Source organism: Athene noctua, chromosome 17 (genome assembly GCF_965140245.1).
Source record: "Athene noctua chromosome 17, bAthNoc1.hap1.1, whole genome shotgun sequence".
NCBI classification, from domain to species: domain Eukaryota; kingdom Metazoa; phylum Chordata; class Aves; order Strigiformes; family Strigidae; genus Athene; species Athene noctua.
Window position 1 is genome coordinate 4,989,001 of NC_134053.1, and position 20,134 is coordinate 5,009,134.

General features: G+C 40.9%; 1 protein-coding gene across 1 annotated transcript in view; it reads left to right on the forward strand.

Annotated features, from left to right (window-relative positions):
* TMEM132B (transmembrane protein 132B) overlaps window positions 1–20,134 on the forward strand; it is a 254,709-nt gene that overhangs the window by 229,367 nt on the left and 5,208 nt on the right. Inside the window, exons 6-8 of the mRNA XM_074921417.1 lie at window positions 9,540–9,745; window positions 17,744–18,017; window positions 19,415–19,606. Of these exons, the coding sequence (XP_074777518.1) occupies window positions 9,540–9,745; window positions 17,744–18,017; window positions 19,415–19,606 (672 nt within the window). The remainder of the gene's footprint in view (window positions 1–9,539; window positions 9,746–17,743; window positions 18,018–19,414; window positions 19,607–20,134) is intronic.

Genomic DNA, 20,134 nt, shown 5'->3' on the forward strand with positions numbered 1-20,134 from the left:
TGTCTGTGCTAAGACCAATAGCCACACAGCCACCACTATCTTTTAGTTATGGGTGACAAGCATCATTTTTTCTCGAGCGGGGGAGCTGGCATTCCTGATGGACCAACCACTGTCTATTCCAGGTACCGTGAGCAAAGGCGTTCTCTTATCTTCCACAGACACCAGCATCTCCACATGGCCATTGATTTGATGATCTCTCTCTCTTAATCTACACACAGTGATGATAAATCAGTGGGGAGAGCAGAAACAGTAACTTTCAATTCTGCCAGAATTCCTCAGCTTGATTTTTGTAGAAAAATTACAATTAAAAGCTCAGCTGATTAGTAAAGGAACTTGGTACATGGAGCAGAGAAGATTTTGGCAGCCACCGTGTTCTGCTATTAGCTGCCCCCCAGTCACTTTCAGAATTCACTCTACATAATCAATAAGAACAAAACGCCAGAGCGTCTGCCCTTCCTAGCAGCTGCACCGCCGCCGTGGATGCACAGCGGTTATTACCGAGCCTGAATTAAGTCAGGCCGAGCAGCAGGCTGGAGTCTGAAAGCACACCCACCTTCTTTGGTCCTCCCCTTTCAACCTGTGCATCCGCCAAACTTATCATCTCCAGCAGGAACGCCCCTGCCCGGCATGCCGGAAAGTGAATGAGAGCAGCTGCTTTGCACCTGGGACTGAAATCCTGGCAGATCTCATGTGTTGTTTAATAATTTTGCATAGATCAACAGTTTTTGAATAGTGCACACTTCATTCAGTACAGCAGGTTTTTAAATTCTCATTGTACATTCATGGATCACTGCACCTTTTCTAAGCCACAGCAATTGTCTCTATTGTTAAACTGAAATGTTAATGTCTTCCATGCTGTCCTTCCCTCTAGTTCAGTGCATTTCAATAGGGGTTAAAAGGTAAAAATACTCTAAAACTTCAAATATCCATTCACATCATTACAAGCTATACCTAGTCTCATCTCCCTCCTCCCCAGTATCCTGCTTCTCTTTATCAGTTGTGTTAACTAGTGACATCTACAGAGAAAATGAGCAGAGGCTTCTTCAGTAAAACACAGGGTATGTGCTAATTGCTGCTGAGCTACTACTAAAGTGGTCTCATGTTGTCCACGTGGAGCTCTGTGCATCTGTGTAACGGATAATCCCCTCCACAAGCCTATCATGTTCTTCTGGTCTCTTGAACACACAGCACTTCAGTTTATTATCTGGTTTTTAAATCCACGCTTTCCTGGACAAAGGGTTTTCCTTTCAGTCTTGCTTCTAACTCATTACATTTCAGACCTGGGTCTAAATTACAGTTTGTAGTTTGTACCACTGCCATAAGTAGTCTTCAGGACAGGCCCAGTCTGGCAAGCAGAGTTATGGATACTGGTATTACCTGTATCGGTAATGTTCTCGGTGCGGCTCACTCTAGCCGTAGGGATTGTTAGAGGCCCTGAACTGGGTCTGGGTTGGGCTGAGTGCTGAAGCACTTGTGCTCCCACTAACTGCTCCCACTAACTCCTCACTTTCAAAGCAAGTGATTGTCAGATTGTGCTTCTGTCTCTAATGAAAGAAACTTGAAGTCCAGACCTGAGTTTTGAATCTCTGACTTTAGTCCTTTAGAACCATGAAACTGTGAAGGATGACCATTACAAAATAATTCCAAAATTACCTGGATTTCCTAGTGGATTAGTTCATGTGGTTTTAGAAATCTCCACCTACCTGGTTAAATGCCTGATAACCTCTGAAACTCTGGGCTTTGATGCTTGATCATTCTCCACTTAATTCTGTTGGATTGACTTCAGCAGTTGTAAGATCAAGACTTTGGGTAAATTTTTTTTTAAAAAAAAAGCAGGTGAATCTGACCATAACTCACCCAAACATAGCAATATTCGTGTTGACAGATGATGTGGCGGGCCTGTTGTTACAGGATACCACAGTGCTCTGGGGGCTGAACAAACCTTCCTGCCCCAATCCAAATTTCCCCAAACAACAAGATTAGAGATACCTCTTGTTTCAGCATAGAAGTATGTGGTTTTCTTCTAGGTTGATGTTGCACTTTAGGACTACTTAAGATGAAGAGCATTGGAAATGCTTCAGGCTCATCTTGACATATTTCAGTTTTTAATTTTCTCCAGCGAAAGCTGGTAGTAGGGAGGATGAAAAAAAATCATTATATTCATATTTGTAAGTACAGCTATTGGACTGCATCGAATCATGCAGTTTGTATACTGCTTCCATGTAATATTATTATTCACTGATAAGATGAAAAGCAAACACATATCGAACACATGGGATGGGGAATACTTAAACTCTTGCCATTGTTTCTATGTAGGAAACAAACCTTAGAATTTATCTTGAGGGATTCCTATAGCCAACACATATCTGAAACTACAGCAGCTATTCTAGAGAACAGTACTTGAAGAACTGATTTGCCAATAAAAACAAATTAACATGGAAAGAACGTTTCAAAAATGACACTTCCAAAACTACTCTGCACATGTCTAAAATTAAAGGGGAATAAAACTTCTGTTTTCATTAGTTTCATTTTCGGCATCATGTCATTTGCCATCCTTTACTCTGTATATTCTTAATCTACAATTTGCCTCAAATTGCTTGGAGACGATATCTGCAGACCCCGGTACACGTAATTAGCTGGGGTGGGGTGAAGCAGAACTATTGCCAGAATTGAATGCACAGAAAAATCCCTGCTTGTGGAAGAGGCTGAAGTAAATGCACAGTAAGTGCCTAGCAGGCCCCACGCAGTGCTTTGACACGTACAGTGCAAGGGCTGCTTTGAAAGTCACACTGCATTGCTGCATGGGTGTCAGAAGCAAGGGCAACGTCTCCTCCTCACGGGGCGCTTCTCACCTCGCTGGGTCCTGGGGGACAAGGTGACGTCTCACCGCAGGAGTCCCGCACAGCGCTGCTGCCGCCTGTACAGGGAAAACCTGGGGCTCGCAGGGGGCCCAGAAGTGCTTTGCAGAGGTTGGCGTTCAGTTACCAGCACAGGGCGAGACACCGGACTGTGCCACACAAGCCTGAAAGGAGACAGCCTGTTGTTCTGGGGCAGAACTGTAACTCAGCCTTGGCCAGTTAGTTTTAATTTTTAAAGGGAAATAAAAAGTAATGAAAATTTCTACTTTTATGTTATCACTTGACATGTGCGTATGGGAAAATATTGTGCGCTAGAATAATTAACACTTCATGACATAACATAACATATAACATAACATAACATAACATTACAACTACAGCCAAAACAAGAAGTCTGACCGTTTTCTAGCTTGACTGGTATCAGGAATAATTCTGAATTTAAATAAAGCCAGCATTTCATAGCTGAAAAAGGTTTGGGAAAACCCTTTGTTTGTTTGTCTCAAGACATGAGGCATGTCTTACCGTCATCCCTTTGTTGGTTTAGGAGCGACTGCAGCAATGTCTTCAGGCAGGCACGGTGCAGAAGGGGAAGGGAGCCAGGGAGGGCACAGAGGTAACTAGCTGTTTGAAAGAGGGAGAAGTAAGAAGATGGGAAGAAGAATAATCCTTTTTATCTTCACTATTACCCAAACAGTAAGCCAGATTCCTCAGGCTGAGGAAGTAATTTCAGACTATGCTTCTAAAGCAAACATGTAACTGTAATAAAAATAAAAGTACAAAATTATCCAAACCAGAAAAAAAAAAAAGATACAGCCGTGCTGTGGCCGTATAAAAAGCTGCAAGAGGCAGAAGAGAAACACACAGCGTAAGGGTTTGAAGTAGCTCAGCAAATCTGTCCTAATGGGCTAACAAGACAATGCCAGGAACAATGCCGCAGAAAAGGTGGACAAGGCGGCATTGAGGAAATACCAGAAAATTACAGTTTTAAGATTATTATGAGAATGAGCCTTTTACTTTAGGCACCATTCACTTTAAAATCTTGTTACAATCGTTCTCTTTATAGCCTCAGCCACAATACCGAGACTTTGCATCCCTCACGCGGTCACTGCAGAGCAGCGCTGTGCGCTGTTCCTCTGACCTTTTATAAACGTTCGTGATTTGCTGCTCTGTCATTCCTGCCTCTTCTCCCACAAGAGCTCTGGCTCCCAAGACCAGTGGTGGCTGGGCCTGCTTGCAGAGGACTCCGGTGGCTACAGCCAGACCACGCTGTGGGCTCTGCCTCGTATGCTGGACATCAGAAATAGCGTTGTCTCAGGCAGGGGTTGGTGTTTGCTATTGAAAAAACAGGGTTACAAAACTGAAGAAGTCTGCACATCTTTCTCATTAAACTTAAGTGTTTTTTAAATGCCAGTAGATCTTGACTCCAGGCAAAAAACTTCTCTCATAAAGGCCAGTTCTGCTGAAGTACTGGTGAAGGCTCTTTTGAAAGCAAGTGTAAAAAGGACCTCTTTTCAAGGGTGAATTTGATCTTTGAATTTAAATCATTTGGGGACCTGACTGGATAATGAAATGGCTGTAGCTCTCAGCTGGAAAGACTGTGTTAGACCTAATTCTGACACACACTGCACAAGCCTCAGTTTCCTCTCCTATAAATGAAATGTAAAAATGCCACCATCCGTTGGATTTTGTGTGTCAAAAATTCACAGACGAAAAGTGCCGTTGGACAGTTTGTCAGTACCTGGTACCACTCTTGTTGCGTCATACCAAATTAAACAGAATTAATTCATTTGGGTGGTAGTTTTTCCTTTAAAATTCGTTATACAAGCGCATGCACAGCTGTGTGCGCACACACGGTTCGGGTTAGTAGCAGTGAGAAGGGTATGTCTGAAGGTGAAAACAGCTGAACGTGGAGATGAGGTATGGGCTGGGAAAGCCCCGGCGTGCTGCGGACTGGAGCTGCCCATGTGGTGGGCCTCTCCTGAAGCCATCCTGCTCTCTGCTCCCACACAAGCGAGTGCTGGGCAAAACCAGGTTGTGCCAAGCAGGCATTCAGCAGTAAAGTCTTTAACTGAAAAGCTCCTGAGTGGTTAAGAGCCACAAGGCTTGCGACTGCTTTCTGTTACATCTGCTGCATTCAGGCTCCTCACAAAGTGACCTGCAAGCCGAGGGTAAGGTATGAGCTTTGGAATCAGACCTGCATGTAAAGATGATCCACGCAGCAGGCGTTATTTGTTTTCTTGTCCGTTCACATTCCCCCCCATTTTGCCTGTTCACCCAAAGCATGTATAAACCTTTGCTGACCTGAACATCAAACAGTTTCTTAATTACCCTTTTGGAATGCTAGCTACTTTTGTACTGGATTAGTCTAAAACGAGGAGGCTGTGACAGACTGTACAGGGCAAATTGTGCTTTTTACAATTACTTGTGGGGATTGGAGCCAACCACCTGCTTCAAAGCCCAGAGAGGTTAACTGCAGCTCTCTTTCTCTGTCTCTCGACCTGAATACTGGCGCACATTGCCGGCCGGCCTGCCCTCCTGGCTGCAAACTGTCTTAAATCACACTTTCTGATTTTGTCAGGCAGTTGACAATGGATGGTGACAGACTGTTTTAAACAGACTTGCTCTGTGCATTTTAGATGAGAGGGCGGCTTTCTAAGTCTGCTTCTTCTCACTGGGTAGTGTTTGCAGAGGAGATTTAAGAGCATTTTCCCTCTTTGTTCCCTCAGAACCAGCAGCTCAAAAGAAACCTGTGTGTTGAGTCTCTTGCTAACGTACCTCTGCCTGTGTTGCCCTGGTGTGTCAGAGCTTGCCCTGTGGCGAACCTGAGCACTTTCTGATGTAAACAGGCACACAGTCCCCAAACTCCAGCATCTGTTGTATGAGTTCCCCTTCCAGCAGCATCCCGAGCCACTCCCGGCAGTAAAGAGTGTGACTAGAAAAGTAGAGGAGACTTAAAAGGGGAGAAAGTGAAGGGGAACATTTGCTGTAGGCCATTGGCCAGAGTCCCCAAAGCTCAACGTGTGTTTCTCATTCCCTCTTCACTTTGGAGGAGAGTGCATGAAATCACAGCTCTCGTCCGAGACCTGGATGAAACAAATTCTTTGTCCTGTGCCTGTAGTAGATCCCAAGTGAAATAGAAGTGCTGGGCTTTTTCGATACATGCTCAAGGTTCTCATTTCCTTCTGATAAACCAAATCTACTTCCAAGTAACAACTGCTGTAAGGTGCAGTGAATGAAACACGGCAGTAGTTAAATGCATGTCAGTGTAACAGAGGCTTCCTCAGGTGAGCTTTAGTCTAGCCTGAACGGTTAAGAGCAGTCATGGTTTCACGTGCTTCATCATGGGATTCCGCTGAATTCAGCTAGTTTTCACCCTTATTTGCCCAAACTTAACTTTCCTTTAAATTATTTGGTTTGCTTGGACCTAATGGAGTAAATCCAGATAGAGAACTGAAACAACAATGCCTCCCTTAAAGTTTTCTAATCGAGGCTGAATTATTTTTTAGAAGATAGACTTCAGTGAAACATGAGCTCTGGACTCTACACAAGGCCACTGGATGAACTTCTATAGCATAGTTATATATACTGATTTATATTTACCTCTTGGTCAGTATATAAATGACTGAATGGCTCTGCCTAGACAAATAATCTATGAAATTTGTAAGCCTAGCCTGATATTTTTACAGCTACAATTAAAGTCCATCTTTCAGTTCCCTAATTTAGTACCTTTGTTGCCCACTGACAAGAAGACAAGAACATTTTAAGCAGCAAAGAAGAGAATCTAAAATATTAGCCGCTGTCATGTCAGATATTAGTTATTCCCCTGATCTGGTCTGGATGTTTATCCCTCCCTCTTAGAGTTTTCTTAATATTGTGGCTTAACCCCAGCCAGCAACTAAGCACCACGCAGCTGCTCAGTCACTCCTCCCCCCTCCCAGTGGGACAGGGAGGAGAATTTAAAGAAAGTAAAAGTCATGACTTGAGATAAGGACAGTTTAATAATGATGATAATAATAATAATGAAGATAACAAAGAGAGAAATAAAACCCAAGAAAGAGAAGTGATGCACAGTGCAATTGCTCACCACCACTGACCGATGCCCGAGCAGCGACCCGCCCCCAGCCAACCCCCCCAGTTTCTATACTGAGTGTGACGTCCCATGGTGTGGAATAGCCCTTTGGCTAGCTGGGGTCAGCTGTCCTGGACATGCTCCCTCCCAGATTCTTGTGCTCCTCCTTGCTGACAAAGCATAGGAATCAGAAAACCCCTGAACTTAGGATAAGCACTACATAGCAACAAGTAAAACATTGGTGTGTTATCAACGTTATTCTCACATTAAATCCAAAACACCACACTGTACCAGCTACTAGGAAGAAAATTAATTCTATCCCAGCTGAAACCAGGACACTTAATTATTTGTCTTGTAGTAATTCTCACAAAACTCCCTAGATATGGGTTTTATAATTTAGAATCTCAACTGCTCTTTGAATTAATGGGCTTGCTTAAGGTTATGCTTAAACTTTCCAAACACACCTGTGACACATTGTGAGGGGGAAACAAAGATTCTGAGTATGCTCCATCTCATCTGTGGTACTCCTGAGCCTGGAGTCCACTTTAAGGTCTTTATCAGATAGCTAGATTTATTTATTTTTAAAAATTATTGTACTCATTAAGCATTTAAGTGGAAGGAGTATTCTTTCCAGAAGAGTGACTTAGTTTCCTTTGCCTCATCCCTCATAACCTGGCTTAGTCCCTTTGTGAAAAAGCAATTGATTGTAGTTTCAGTACTTTGATTAGGATCTCGGAAGCTGACTTGAAAATGGCAAACATGGAAGTGCAGCTCTTTTACTTTCTATATAGATACTGCATATGGAGAGAAAAACATCAGACAGTGAGCTTTTCTATCAAGAATCCCAAGACACTTGACAATAATAATAAGCAGTACAGGAGAATGACCTTAGTTGTACAGTGATGTTATAAAAGGCCTGAAAAGTTTGGCTGCATGGTCTCACTGAGAGTGAATCTGGTATGGTCGATGTTCAGTGGATATATACCAACAGGCACAATGTTTCCCAAATGTTTCTCCTTCCATGCTTGGCTTAAGAGTTGCTGTAATTTTCACAGTCACAATAATTCTGGAAATAGAACTTGTCACTGAATGACCTGCGTAAAAGTTGCTTGTATTCTTTTGCTTCTGAGCTGATTCTTAGGCAATTTGTCTATAAATCTTAAAAGCATTATGAGAGCCAATCAGGCAAAATTTTGTTATTTAAATGTGCTCCATATGATAGTGGAACTCGGGTGTTGTCCATCTAACAGTGATATATTAGAGCTCAAGGGAAAAATGATGTTATTCCAAGATTTAAAGCAGGACAAACTTAATTTCAAGAAGTCAGTTGTATGTGAGGACTGCCTTTGAGAAAAAAAATGGGCCACTACACATTTTCTGTAATTTTTCTTGGCTCAGTAACCCTTAATTCCTGTTAATGTTAGAAAAGATTTGAGCTACATTTGCAGAGCAAACTCAGCTTGTGTTTCAGCGTATTCCCCGCTGAAGTCTATATGAGTTATCACAGTAACTCCAGTAACCCAGGATTTAATCACTGGCTTAGCCAGAATCCCTTCAGATCTGAGTCCCACTGCATTATAGAACATGACAGAACAGTCCTGACAAGAGAACAAAGTCCATTTCAGTAACACAACTACATCTCATGAGCCATGGTTTTAAAAGATTAAAACCACAGTACATGGACTCTGTTGGAGACTATCACCTCTCTCTCGCTACAAAGTGGAATGCAAACCTGTATATGGATACACATACACGTACATACAGACACATATATACATGTATATACGTATATATAAACATGTAATACATGAATATAAATGTGTGTGTGTGTATAAATATATATATAAAATCTAAAAGTACACACACACGCACGTTCATAAATATATTAAAAAACATACCTCATGAAGGAGGAGTTCTCTCTTTCCAGGATGCAGGTCAAATGTGCTGCTACGTCACGTTCTTTCTATAAATAGGATCTGTGCTCAGGACCTTCATTTTGTGCCAAAGGATCCCTGATACCAAGATGGTAGGTGAGTTGTAGCATAGAGCCCACGTGCTAGTTTTGGCAGTAATTTCATATAATGACACAAAGCAACTATGAATACATTTTGCTAAAACAATTACTGAGAAGTTCTAAAAATTAATGCTTCTGCTGCACTTCTGCTCATGAGCCATACGGGGATTTCAGCATCAGAGTGCTCAAGGAAAAAGGAAAGGATTCTGTTTTATAGTTCTGAGTCAGTCTTTTTCTTAGTAACATATGGCCCTATTTTTTCCAGGTTCTTTAAGCAAGTTGTAAACATAAACTTGGGTGCACATGGAGTTTGATTCATGAAGAGTTTAATTTGCCTAGTATAAAAGATTCACATAGGTTATATAACATCATTAAATTATTTTTGTAGTTTGAGTAGTATCCATTGAGGAAAGCAAAACTGTTTCCCTGGGGTCCATTTATCACTGTTTGCTACTAATTAGAAAACTGAAAATGCAATATGCATGACTCACATTATCAGTGTTGTCTTTGGACTGATGTATCATTCCTCGTGCTTCCTCAGGAACTTTTATTCATTTCCTAATTAATCTTTCTTCTTTCCTTTTTTTTTTTTTTTAAGGTTTCTGACAGATGTGACTCCATCTTCGTCAATGGCAAGGAAATGAAAAGCAAAGTGGATACTATTGTTAACTTCACTTATCAGCATTTTACCACCCAATTAGAAGTGACGGTCTGGGTTCCAAGGCTCCCACTACAGATAGAGATCTCTGATACAGAGCTTAGCCAGATCAAAGGCTGGAGGATACCCGTCACCTCCAATAAAAGGTATGCTTACAGCACTGGCACAGTCCACGTACGTGCCCAGGGCCTCTGATTTTAGAACACAATGAATTTTTAGAGTATTTCTCAGAATCTAAACTCTCCTGTTTAAAATTAGCTTTGCAGTCTGTCTTAGCCTTCATTAAAACATCCAACAATGACATCAGTAGGCTACATTTTATCCTGATCTATACAGTTTAAAAGTCAGTGGCTTTACCTGAAACATTCATCAATTCCACATAATCTCAGGGAATCGTATCATACACTCTGATGTGCAAATCTGAGGAAAAGGACCTGGACCTCTCCCATCTTGTATGGAATATTGTGTGCATGTGATATTCAGCACCGCCAGTGCTTAAATTTCTGTCTACAGTGCTAAATAACATAGGGGCAAGGAGGGAGTCGGGGGGGGAGTTGGACTAGATGATATTTAAACCAACCCAAACCGTTCTAGGGTTCTGTGACTTTGGATGAGTACTCAGTCTCTGTACAGATGCAGACCAAGCTCAAGCATTACTTAGCAGATCTGAATTAGACAAAATAACACTGATGCTCCTGTTGAAGACTATATTCTGATGAATGGCTCTGTCAGGACAAATGTGGATGGGGAAAAAAAGGAGGAGGAGGAGGGCAGGGATTTTAAGCTCTGTTCCCATCATTCCCTCCTGAAAATATCCATTCTAGGTATCCAACCATCATTTGGACAATTTGTAAGATTAAGAACTTCCAGGAACACTGCTATATGGGTGGATTTCAGGCTAAGTTGAAAAATACTACTGGAGAACAAGGCATGACACCAGCTCAGATTTATAATACAGTGAAAAAGCATTTCTGGCAGCAGTAACTGTTGTGCTAAACACTGTGGCAGTTCTAGCTAGAGCGCTCGCTTTGCCCAGGAGAACATCTCAGCTATTGAAGAGCCTTAAAGAGCCCAAACAGACAGCAGGGGAGTGGAATTATCTAACACTTTATGAGGGCATAAAACTAAGGGTAATAGGACACGATTTACAGGATACTCAGCTAATAAGGTCCAGAGAAGGGGACTGACTGACCTCTTGGCTATGTGGACGTTTTTCCTGGCTATGACAGAAGAGGTGGTGAGAATCTGGCACGAGAGAAATTCATGTGTTTGCTTCAGTGATAAAGGCAAAGTTGCCATTTATGGCAGGACGAGATGTGCTAGGTGAGGAATGAGCATATGCCGGCTGCTTAAAGTTTCACTTAACTTACCTTCTTCTGCCTGTAACATGCCTAGTGCTGTAACACTCCCTTAGGCGCAGCTCCTACTAAAACCAGTGGGGATTTTGCCGAGTAAATGGCTGCAGGATTAGGCTGTTGATGTTTATTATAGGAGTAAACTTGCGGCAGCAAGCTCAGTGAGTTAGACATTCAACTGTGGTTAACGGTCGTGGACATTCTGACTTTAAACCCATTACACACAGTGCTGGAAATTTACCCCCTGGTGTCTAGTTCTGATTTATTTGGCCAGCTGAAATAAAGATAATGGTCTGAGAGTCTGCTCTGTTTGCAAGCTGGCAAGCGGTGCGAGTTTGCTGCTGCTCAGATTGCATCTGAACTGCTGGCACGTCTTCAGCAAGCATTTTCTGTGAGGGGTGGAGGAGAAAGTATGGACATTGTATCAGTCCCCAGAATTGCAGCTGGTAGTTTATGACATTGTGTGTCAGCAGTCCAGGCCTCTGTGAATGGGAAAGGTTTCAACTAGAAATAAATTATCTCTTGTTTTATGGAACATTCATGGGGATTTTTTTTTAACTTTGGGACAAGCAGTCTAGGACTAGCATTAGTTGGTCTCATTCTGACATTTGCTTTGTACATAAGGGTTTTACATTTCCTTTATTTTAAAATTTGGATGGGTTTGACCTGAGATGTAGTGGCTTTTCCTTTTGTTTTTTTTGTGGTTTTGTCCCCCTTTAATTTTTAATCTCCTTATATCTCTATCTCCTTCATAGCTACATGTTTTCCAATATCCTAAACATGGGGGAGTTTTTATGATGATTTTTTAAATGGTGACCTGAAGCAGACAAGATATTTGGACTATAATTAGGAGCTGCAGGTTGGTTTCCTGAATCCTCCTTCTGTGATATATCCAGAAGGACACGCTTGCTTATTCTGAACAATGGCTCAGCCTGTAATTCTTCACAGGTATACCCACCTGGTATGTACAATGCAGTCTTAGTGCTGTACAGTGAGAAGGTTGTCTTGTATGATACCCAAGGACAGGTTTGAAAGAGAGGAGAGTGCTTTAATCTTTTTAAAAAAAAAAACAAAATCCAAGCATTTCCCAGCAGAAGTGGTCACCACAGCATTGCTTCAACTTTATTTTCGTGTAAGAGCCAGTAATTTGTATGCAGTTTCTGATACGTATCCTTAAAGGAAATTAGAGAGGGCATCTAACTCCCTGCCAACAGGCTTAGGTAGTCTTAAATTTAGGTTCAGTTGCACATGGCCCACAGGTCAACTGAAACTATATCACTATCCTCGGGTCTAGTCATGGCAGGATTGTAATGCGTCTTCATTCCTCACCTCACCAGAGACAAAGCAATGTTCTACTCATCTCCTGTCCACTAGGGTTGGTATCTTCACACCACGCCCTTGTCTTCTTGGCGAGAACTAAATGTTGCTATAAAGTAATTCATCAACATACAGAAGGTAAAATTTTTGAGCATTTCTGAGAGGGATTGTGCAGAGACACTTCAGCAACCTCCAAACATTCCTTCATCTCCTCTGGCTCCCCCACGGCGTCGTTCCCACATGCTCAGCGTGGCTGTGCTGGTTCAGTTGTCTGAGGGGCTGAGCCAGATGGCAAAATATAACTGGGTTTCCTTTTAAATGTTTTTTATTGGTGCTGTTGACAAAAGAAATGCTTGTGAAACTACTGCCTCAGCATGGCTGTTCATCTGAATATAGCTGCTTCTAGTTCAGACCTGAAAAAGTGTTTATATGCCCTAAATCACATCTGTTCTTTCCCATGATGTTTGTTGATCTAATAAAATGTATTGCTTCTCCCTGTAAACACTGTCATGTTTATAACTGTAAAATACATGTGATTACTGACATGTTTGCTTGCCTAACTTCTTGAATAATTTCACAGAGCCATAAAAAAGACAGGATCTTTACAAAAATTTTACAAATGCCACATTCCTAGCTCAGTTTGGACCATGTCAGTTCTCACCTGGTCCGAACTGCTGTAAGAACAGGAACTCATGAGAGGAACAGAAAGGCATTTTTATGCCAGAAACTAGAAAAAAAACCCTAGTCTCCCCTACGTAAGAGCAGCAATACAGCTTACCAGTTCAGTCTGCAAATATATGGCAAACCTTTATTATTATCCAGAGGGGAACTTGATCTATGGTGTGTGCTGCTGCAGATAGGAAGAGCCTCCCTTTCCAGATGGCAGCCAGCTCCATGGATCAAAACTCACTGCATGGTACATGGTCCTCGAACGAGCATGGGCTGACGGAAACTCTCCTCCTGCAATGGGCTGCAAAAAACCCCAAAGTCTCAGAAAATGAAAGGTGTATAGTTAAATTAAAGTCAAATATTAGAGTGAAGAGGTCCAGGCAGACTCTGATAGTCAAACAAGAACATTTTGATCCTTCATACATCTGAAAATAATTACTACTTTCTTGAAGTTCCTGCACTAGCTAGTCTCTATGCACATACATTTACATGGGATGAGTGGCTTCAGCTTGCATTAATAGGAATTGCATGGCTAAAGTCTCACAGAACAAGACTGGAAATCTAAGTAAATATTTGCACCTGGGCTAGTACATTGTTTTCATGAGGCCCCCAGAGAGGCAGACATCACACGGTGTGACTCCAGCACGTGCTTCGGTATCGGGCACACAGTTGACTGGACTTTTACCAGCATCTGGCCTTACTGAACAATAGCTGATGAAGCCATTACTAAGTCATGGTGCTGCAAACCTCTGAGCAGCATTAACCTTCAAAACCTATGAAACAGAGTTAAACCAGACATGGTATTGCTTAGGAATGGCACTCTGTCAAACTAATGGTTAATTAGGTGGTAGCTCTACTTTGGTCCTGTCTAGTACTAGAGGCAAAAGCAGGAAAGTTAACCAAAGTTAAATGCAGGAAAAAATAATCTACTTTAGCTAAATCGCTGTGTGAGTGCTGCCACTCAGAGATAAAGCCATACTTTAAGGTGAATTAAGTAAAACCAGATTCAAACCATTCCATTATTGAATAACAACATCCACACAAAGCTTGAACACGCTGTAAATTCACTCGTTTAGTTAATTGACTTTAATGTTCTAGGGAGGTAAGGCCACAGAGATTTTTGTTAATAGGTAGATCGTATTTTCAAGATCTGTAAAGGTACCAAACTGCATTTCTTTCTGTGAGTGGAGCTATGTGCAACTTCTTATTTCTGAAGCTTCCACTAAATCAACTTCTGGTGGCTTGTATTTTGTACCTGAAATAGATTTATTTTTTTTTCAATTAGAGGTGTTGCAAATGTTTTTTAAATACATGACTTTTTTAATGAGTATTTCAAATTCAAACCCAGCAAAGCTGATTTCTTTAGGGTTTTTTAAACAGGAAATTAGCATCTGGCCCAAGAAAGTGATGCCTGGTTTGAGAGTGGTGCAAATTAAAAGAGACATACTTAAACAGGGTCTGTAATATAAAGTTGGCAGATCACTGATTAGATCAGTGCTAGCAGGCACCCTTGTAACAGGGCTGCTGTTTTAACTCAGCTCTCTGGCAAAGGCTTTCTCTGTGTAAAATGGAAATGAAATGTAATACTGGCAACCTTGGTTCATGCCAGAATAGCAAAAAAAATCTTACAAGCAAGTTTGCCAAGCAGTGGAAGTAGGATAAGGATTCTGAGAGATATCCAGAGCTAACCTTGGAGATGACCAAGGGGAAAACAGGTACAATATGCAGCAGTAGCTCATATTCATGAGGACACGTCTTAAAAACAAAATGAGTTCACTCCTTAATGAAGGATTTTAAGCCTTCTGAAAACACTGAAGTTTAAGACTCTAAAGGGAACTATGCAATTCAGTGGATCTCAAACATTTTGTTTCACCCATGGAGACAAAACACTGAAATGCTCTGACTTACTAACTGAATCATGAATTTGTGGCTTTGAAGTGGAAATGGATATAATTTGTTTGAAAACAAAAAAAAGAAGTTAAGTTGATACCTGGTAGAGCAGACTTGCAAAGCTTGGATTGAAAATTCAAACACCTCTCTTTTTACTTTGCACTGACATTAAGTGCCGTGTCCATTCCAGGTTTAGGGATGCTTTTCTGATGTTCCACATTTGCATGCAATAGACACCATGCATTTCTAAGGAGAATTATACAGATACTATTGATAACATCTGTAGATGTTTTTGTAACAAAATGGAGCCCTAACCTTTGTTTGTTAGAGATACCACAAGGAAAGAGTTGGATTTGAATCATCTTTTTGTGGTTGGGCTGCCCACCAGTCTTAAACCTGTCAATAAGGGCAGGAGTGCTCCCTCTGTGCCCTTGTGCACTCCTTCTCTCTGGTCATTTGTCCCACAACTCACATTTATGAGCTGCATGGGACTGGGGCTGAAAAATTCTTTCCCTCAAAGTTATTTTGAATATATTTTCTCTTAAACAGTCCAGTAGTCTAAAGTTTTAAACAGTGAAAGTAGAAATAAATAAGCACAGAATTAAATATGAATAACAGTAACACATTGGATGAGTAAACCATCTGCTTATGTAACAGAAACAGAAAACAGAGTTGTGCAAAAAAAATTAAGTCAGCATGAATGTTGAACACGTGAACATTTTTCTTCAAGTCACAGAACACTGGTTCTGTGTCTCTTTTCCCATACAAAAACTGGCTCCTGCTGGTTCTGTGGCTCTTTTCCCTGAAATCCCATAAGTACTTCTTACATGAATACCTACTGCACATTTATCTCCAATTCTGCACAGGTACTAATGTTACTGTCTGTATTACTAGAAGAGGGTCAAATCCCAAAATCTCAGATCTAAACCTGGTTTTCCCAAAATCTGAGATTATTCAGAGCTGGGTTCTGGTTTAGATGAGTTGAAGAGGGTCAGAATACCGGAATAAATTGGAAGTGGGAACATTAAGGAATTCATAAACTCTTTTATAGCATTATAAAGCCAAAAGCAATCTAAATAGGCATGGGCCATGTAAGGTCTATCAATATCCCCCTTCTAGCACTTCCCTTGTGGTTGTTCTGCTGACTGGCTGGCTTCAGCTTGTAGTCCAGATTGACACTTATGTTGGGAAGGAGAGAACAATTGAAAGTTTCCCTGAAATACCCAGCTAGTCATATAATTCTATAAGACTAATTTCTTTGTGTAATATAAACCCTATTCTAGGATTCTGTTTTTTTCTTAACAATTCAGTGGTTATTTAATGATGTTTCAGTCAGTGACTAATGATGGACACTGTTGTTTTACACGCACAAAACCAAAAAGGCTGTACCAAATGCCATTCACTTGAGGCCCAATACATATATTCAGCCAACAAGTGATGCATTGAAAAGGTATTTCCAGTGCATTAGATTCTGTAACACCAGGACTTTCTATCATTTTGAAGAGCACAAGGGCTTTTCTTAGATATGTTTTCAGCTTACTGTTTGCCAACTTTGTCATAAAACAATTTATAACAAAAGCAATTCTGTTTTATAATAGTTTTTCATAGCTGGTATTTCAAAGGAGAAGATAAAGGAACACAGTAAACACAAAACTACTTCCCAAAATACTGTGAAAAATAAGAGACTTAGCTTGTATTTCTCACCCTTGCTATAGAGGTGACTTCAGGCTCAATAAATAAGTAAAGGAGGAAGGCAAATTATTTCTGAGCAATGAATTCCACAGCATGGGGCCATAATGAGTAAAAGTGTGACCACCTAGTGCTTAATACCTGACTTGAAAGAGGCAAGAGAATCCATGTGTTTGTCCCAAGGAATAAACAATAGCATCACCACCACCACTCCCACCCCCCCAAAAAAAAAACCCAACCAAAAAAAAACCCCCAAAACCCCCTGATGGGATACGGGGTTTTAAACCAGACAAAATTCTGTGAGGTGTGACAGCACTGCTATCATGTACAAATCACTGCGATGCCTTATATAAGGTTTATGGAAAGCTGTTATTTTGTCATGGGTTATATTTTGCAAGGGGGACAGATGGTTAGAAAATGTTAAAGAAAGTGTGTCTAATGCTGCAGTTGTTTCTATGGGGTGAGTGGCAGTCTCACCAGTCTGGTGTGGTGCAATCTGAGTAACTGATGTCCTAAGTGGTAACTTAAGTGCCTAATTTGGATGTTTGGAAGCCCCATGTGGTCATGACATGACTAAATATACCAGCGCTTGCATGAACTGTATGACATTTAAGGTGAAATCATGGTATATTTCTCAGATGCAGAAGGCTTAATGAACCTATGAGCTAGAGATGTGGGGTAAGGTGGCGTGACATTACCTAAGCAGGGAATCCCGAATGTGTTAGAGTAGTTTTGAAGAGATGAGCCAAGTGATACAAACGTTATGGGCAAAGGTGGAAGCAGGATGTTGAAACATCCTCTCCCATCCCTGCTGAGCTGTTACAGGGGGTTGTTCCAGAACTGCCCTCTCATAACCATTTCACACGGCTTTCTTTAGCCTTCTGCAAGATTTGACTGCCACTTGGAGACACGGTGAACAAGCAGTGGTTCCACTGAAACCTCAGCAATGGCAGACATATTTTCAAGTTGCTTGGGGATCCCACTCGAAGAAAGAATTCACTAACAGAAGTGACAGTAGCTTTTAAATCGTACAGCACAAAAAAGCTGTGCAAGCATCTCACTAAGATTTAATAACCTACACATCCAAAATCTGGTTTCCTTATTTCTCTCACAGCAGCAGATGATGATAATATTAATCTAATTGAACGTACCATGCGATGGAAATTCTGCAGTGTTGTAGGGAGATCATAGCAATGCAGATAACAAACCTGGATCTATTTACAGGCCTACCCGTGACAGTGAGGACGAAGAGGATGATGAGAAAAAAGGAAGAGGTTGTACCCTCCAGTATCAGCATGCCATGGTGCGAGTTCTCACACAGTTTGTAGCTGAATCCTCTGAGTTTGGAGGCCACTTGACCTATATGCTAGGCTCTGAGTGGCAGTTTGACATCACTGACCTTGTGACTGATTTCATGAAGGTAGAAGAACCCAAGATTGCCAAGCTTCAAGATGGCCGAGTTCTGGTTGGTCGTGAGCATGGCATCACCACGGTCCAGGTACGGCCTAAGATGTATCTGCAGCTTCCGTAGGGAGAGTTCTGGATGCACACACATGCAGACACACAATATCTAGTTAGCGTATAAAATTAATTGCTCTCAGAAAAAAACAAGCTGAAAAAATTTACATGCTAAACATAGAAGGAAGTTTGAATGGGTTTTCATTTTTGCTATTTGTCACTTCCATAAAATACCTTTAAGTGAAACTTCTGAAGGGATTTTTCCATGTTAATGTGACTCGCAACACAGTGAAACAGGTTACACGATGCACACAACTAGCTTCTTTTCATTTAAGTGGTACCTTATGAATTTAACTGTTCGGAAATTTTAACAAAGACCTACATGCATCTTTATATGCTTAAATGTCTTTGAAAAGTTAATCCCTTTATGTTCACAAAATGAAGCACAAAAAAAGGACATAAAAATAACCGTCAGAAAACCTTTAGAGTATTCATGTTCACTACCTGTCTTTCCATCTAACTTCATGCGTATTTCTTAATCAAAATAAAGGAATACAAGCATTAGGGCTCTTATTAACTGCAAATATCCATAATGGTCCAGTCACACTAAGTTTCCTTTGTAGTCAACACAAAGAAACAGGTACTTTTAGGGCTCAGCTCCTTTCAGCCTAAAACAAACATCACAAAAAGGTCAAAGGATTTCTGCCCTTAAAATGTCTCTTTCACTCCAGTGACTACAGAAGAGCAGAAGGCCACTAGCTCTGATGGTGATGGCTACACTGTAGATTTCTTGTTAGTTTAGACAATTCACACCTCAAATATTTTGGGCTTGAACCAGCTATTTCTGGCATCAGTAGAAGGATGACTGTCTCCTTCTAAGCATGTTAGAAACAAGATCTTAGAGCAAACTGACAGGACTGCTTTGGCATTGAAAAATGCAGACAGGCACCCAGTGGGATTTTCAAAGTCTTTTTGCAAATCTCACTTTCATTTCATTCAGGTCCTCTGTCTCTATAACGCCGTTGGGCCAAGTTCCTATCAGCCAGGCTTTGTACACTTTTTTATTCCCTTACCGAGTTTCAGCATTAACCAGTGTCTTACACTACGTTTTGTGCTATACTGTATTAATAGGAGGTTTTACAGAGCACACAAAAAATGATGGTTTTTTTTTAAAGTCCATTTAATTTAATTTATACCCCATTGTTGAGATGAAGCTGAAATTTTGAAGTGATTGGTTATTTTAATAAATTATTTTTGTAAATAAAGTAATTTAGCAGGAAATGAGTGTAATGTCTTAGGGGAAACATCAATTATAGCTTATACATGGGTGTGACTAACCCAAGATTATTTTGAAGTGTTATGCCTATTAAAGTCTAATCTTGCTTTACCACGCAGTTAGTTGCCATTTCACACAAGGCATTTGCTTTCTCTTTCAAGGTTCTGTCACCTCTTTCTGACTCCATCTTGGCAGAGAAGACCGTGATAGTTCTAGATGACCGTGTAACCATTACAGATCTAGGAGTACAACTAGTTTCAGGCTTGTCCCTCTCCTTACAAATCAGCAAAGGAAGTAAGAGAGCTCTCGTTTCTACCACCTCTGCGTATGATATCCTGCATACTCCAAAACAGGTATGATCCAAAACAGTATACACAATTAATTTGTTTACTGTGCTTTGTCAGAAGCTAAGGAAAAGCTACTTGCTGCAAATTTTAGACAGCACATATAATGTACGACTTTGTGAGAATCAGTAATGTCATATATTAGAGGCTGTTCATCCTACTGACCAATGCCTACAGGTGCAAACACGATACAGCATGACCAGTAAACTCTTCAGAACTAGCTTCCCTGTGCTGTGCAGGTCTGAAAAGTGATGGACATGTCTGTGCGTACGTAATGCTGTAGAAAGCATGTACGTGCCACTCAAAATACTCTTTCTACAGGAAAATACAGCTTAGCTATGTAAGCAGAGGTAGAAACCCCATGCCTTAAGAGTCTCACAAAGTCAGTTCAGCCAAAAGGACTTTTGGCTGCATGTACAGAAGTTTTCATGATCTGCATTGCTGAAATTGGACAAGTTTGTGTTTACTTCAAACTGTATAATCTGAGGAATTAAATAGCTTTCAATGAGACATCAGAATAAATTGCATACATCTTTT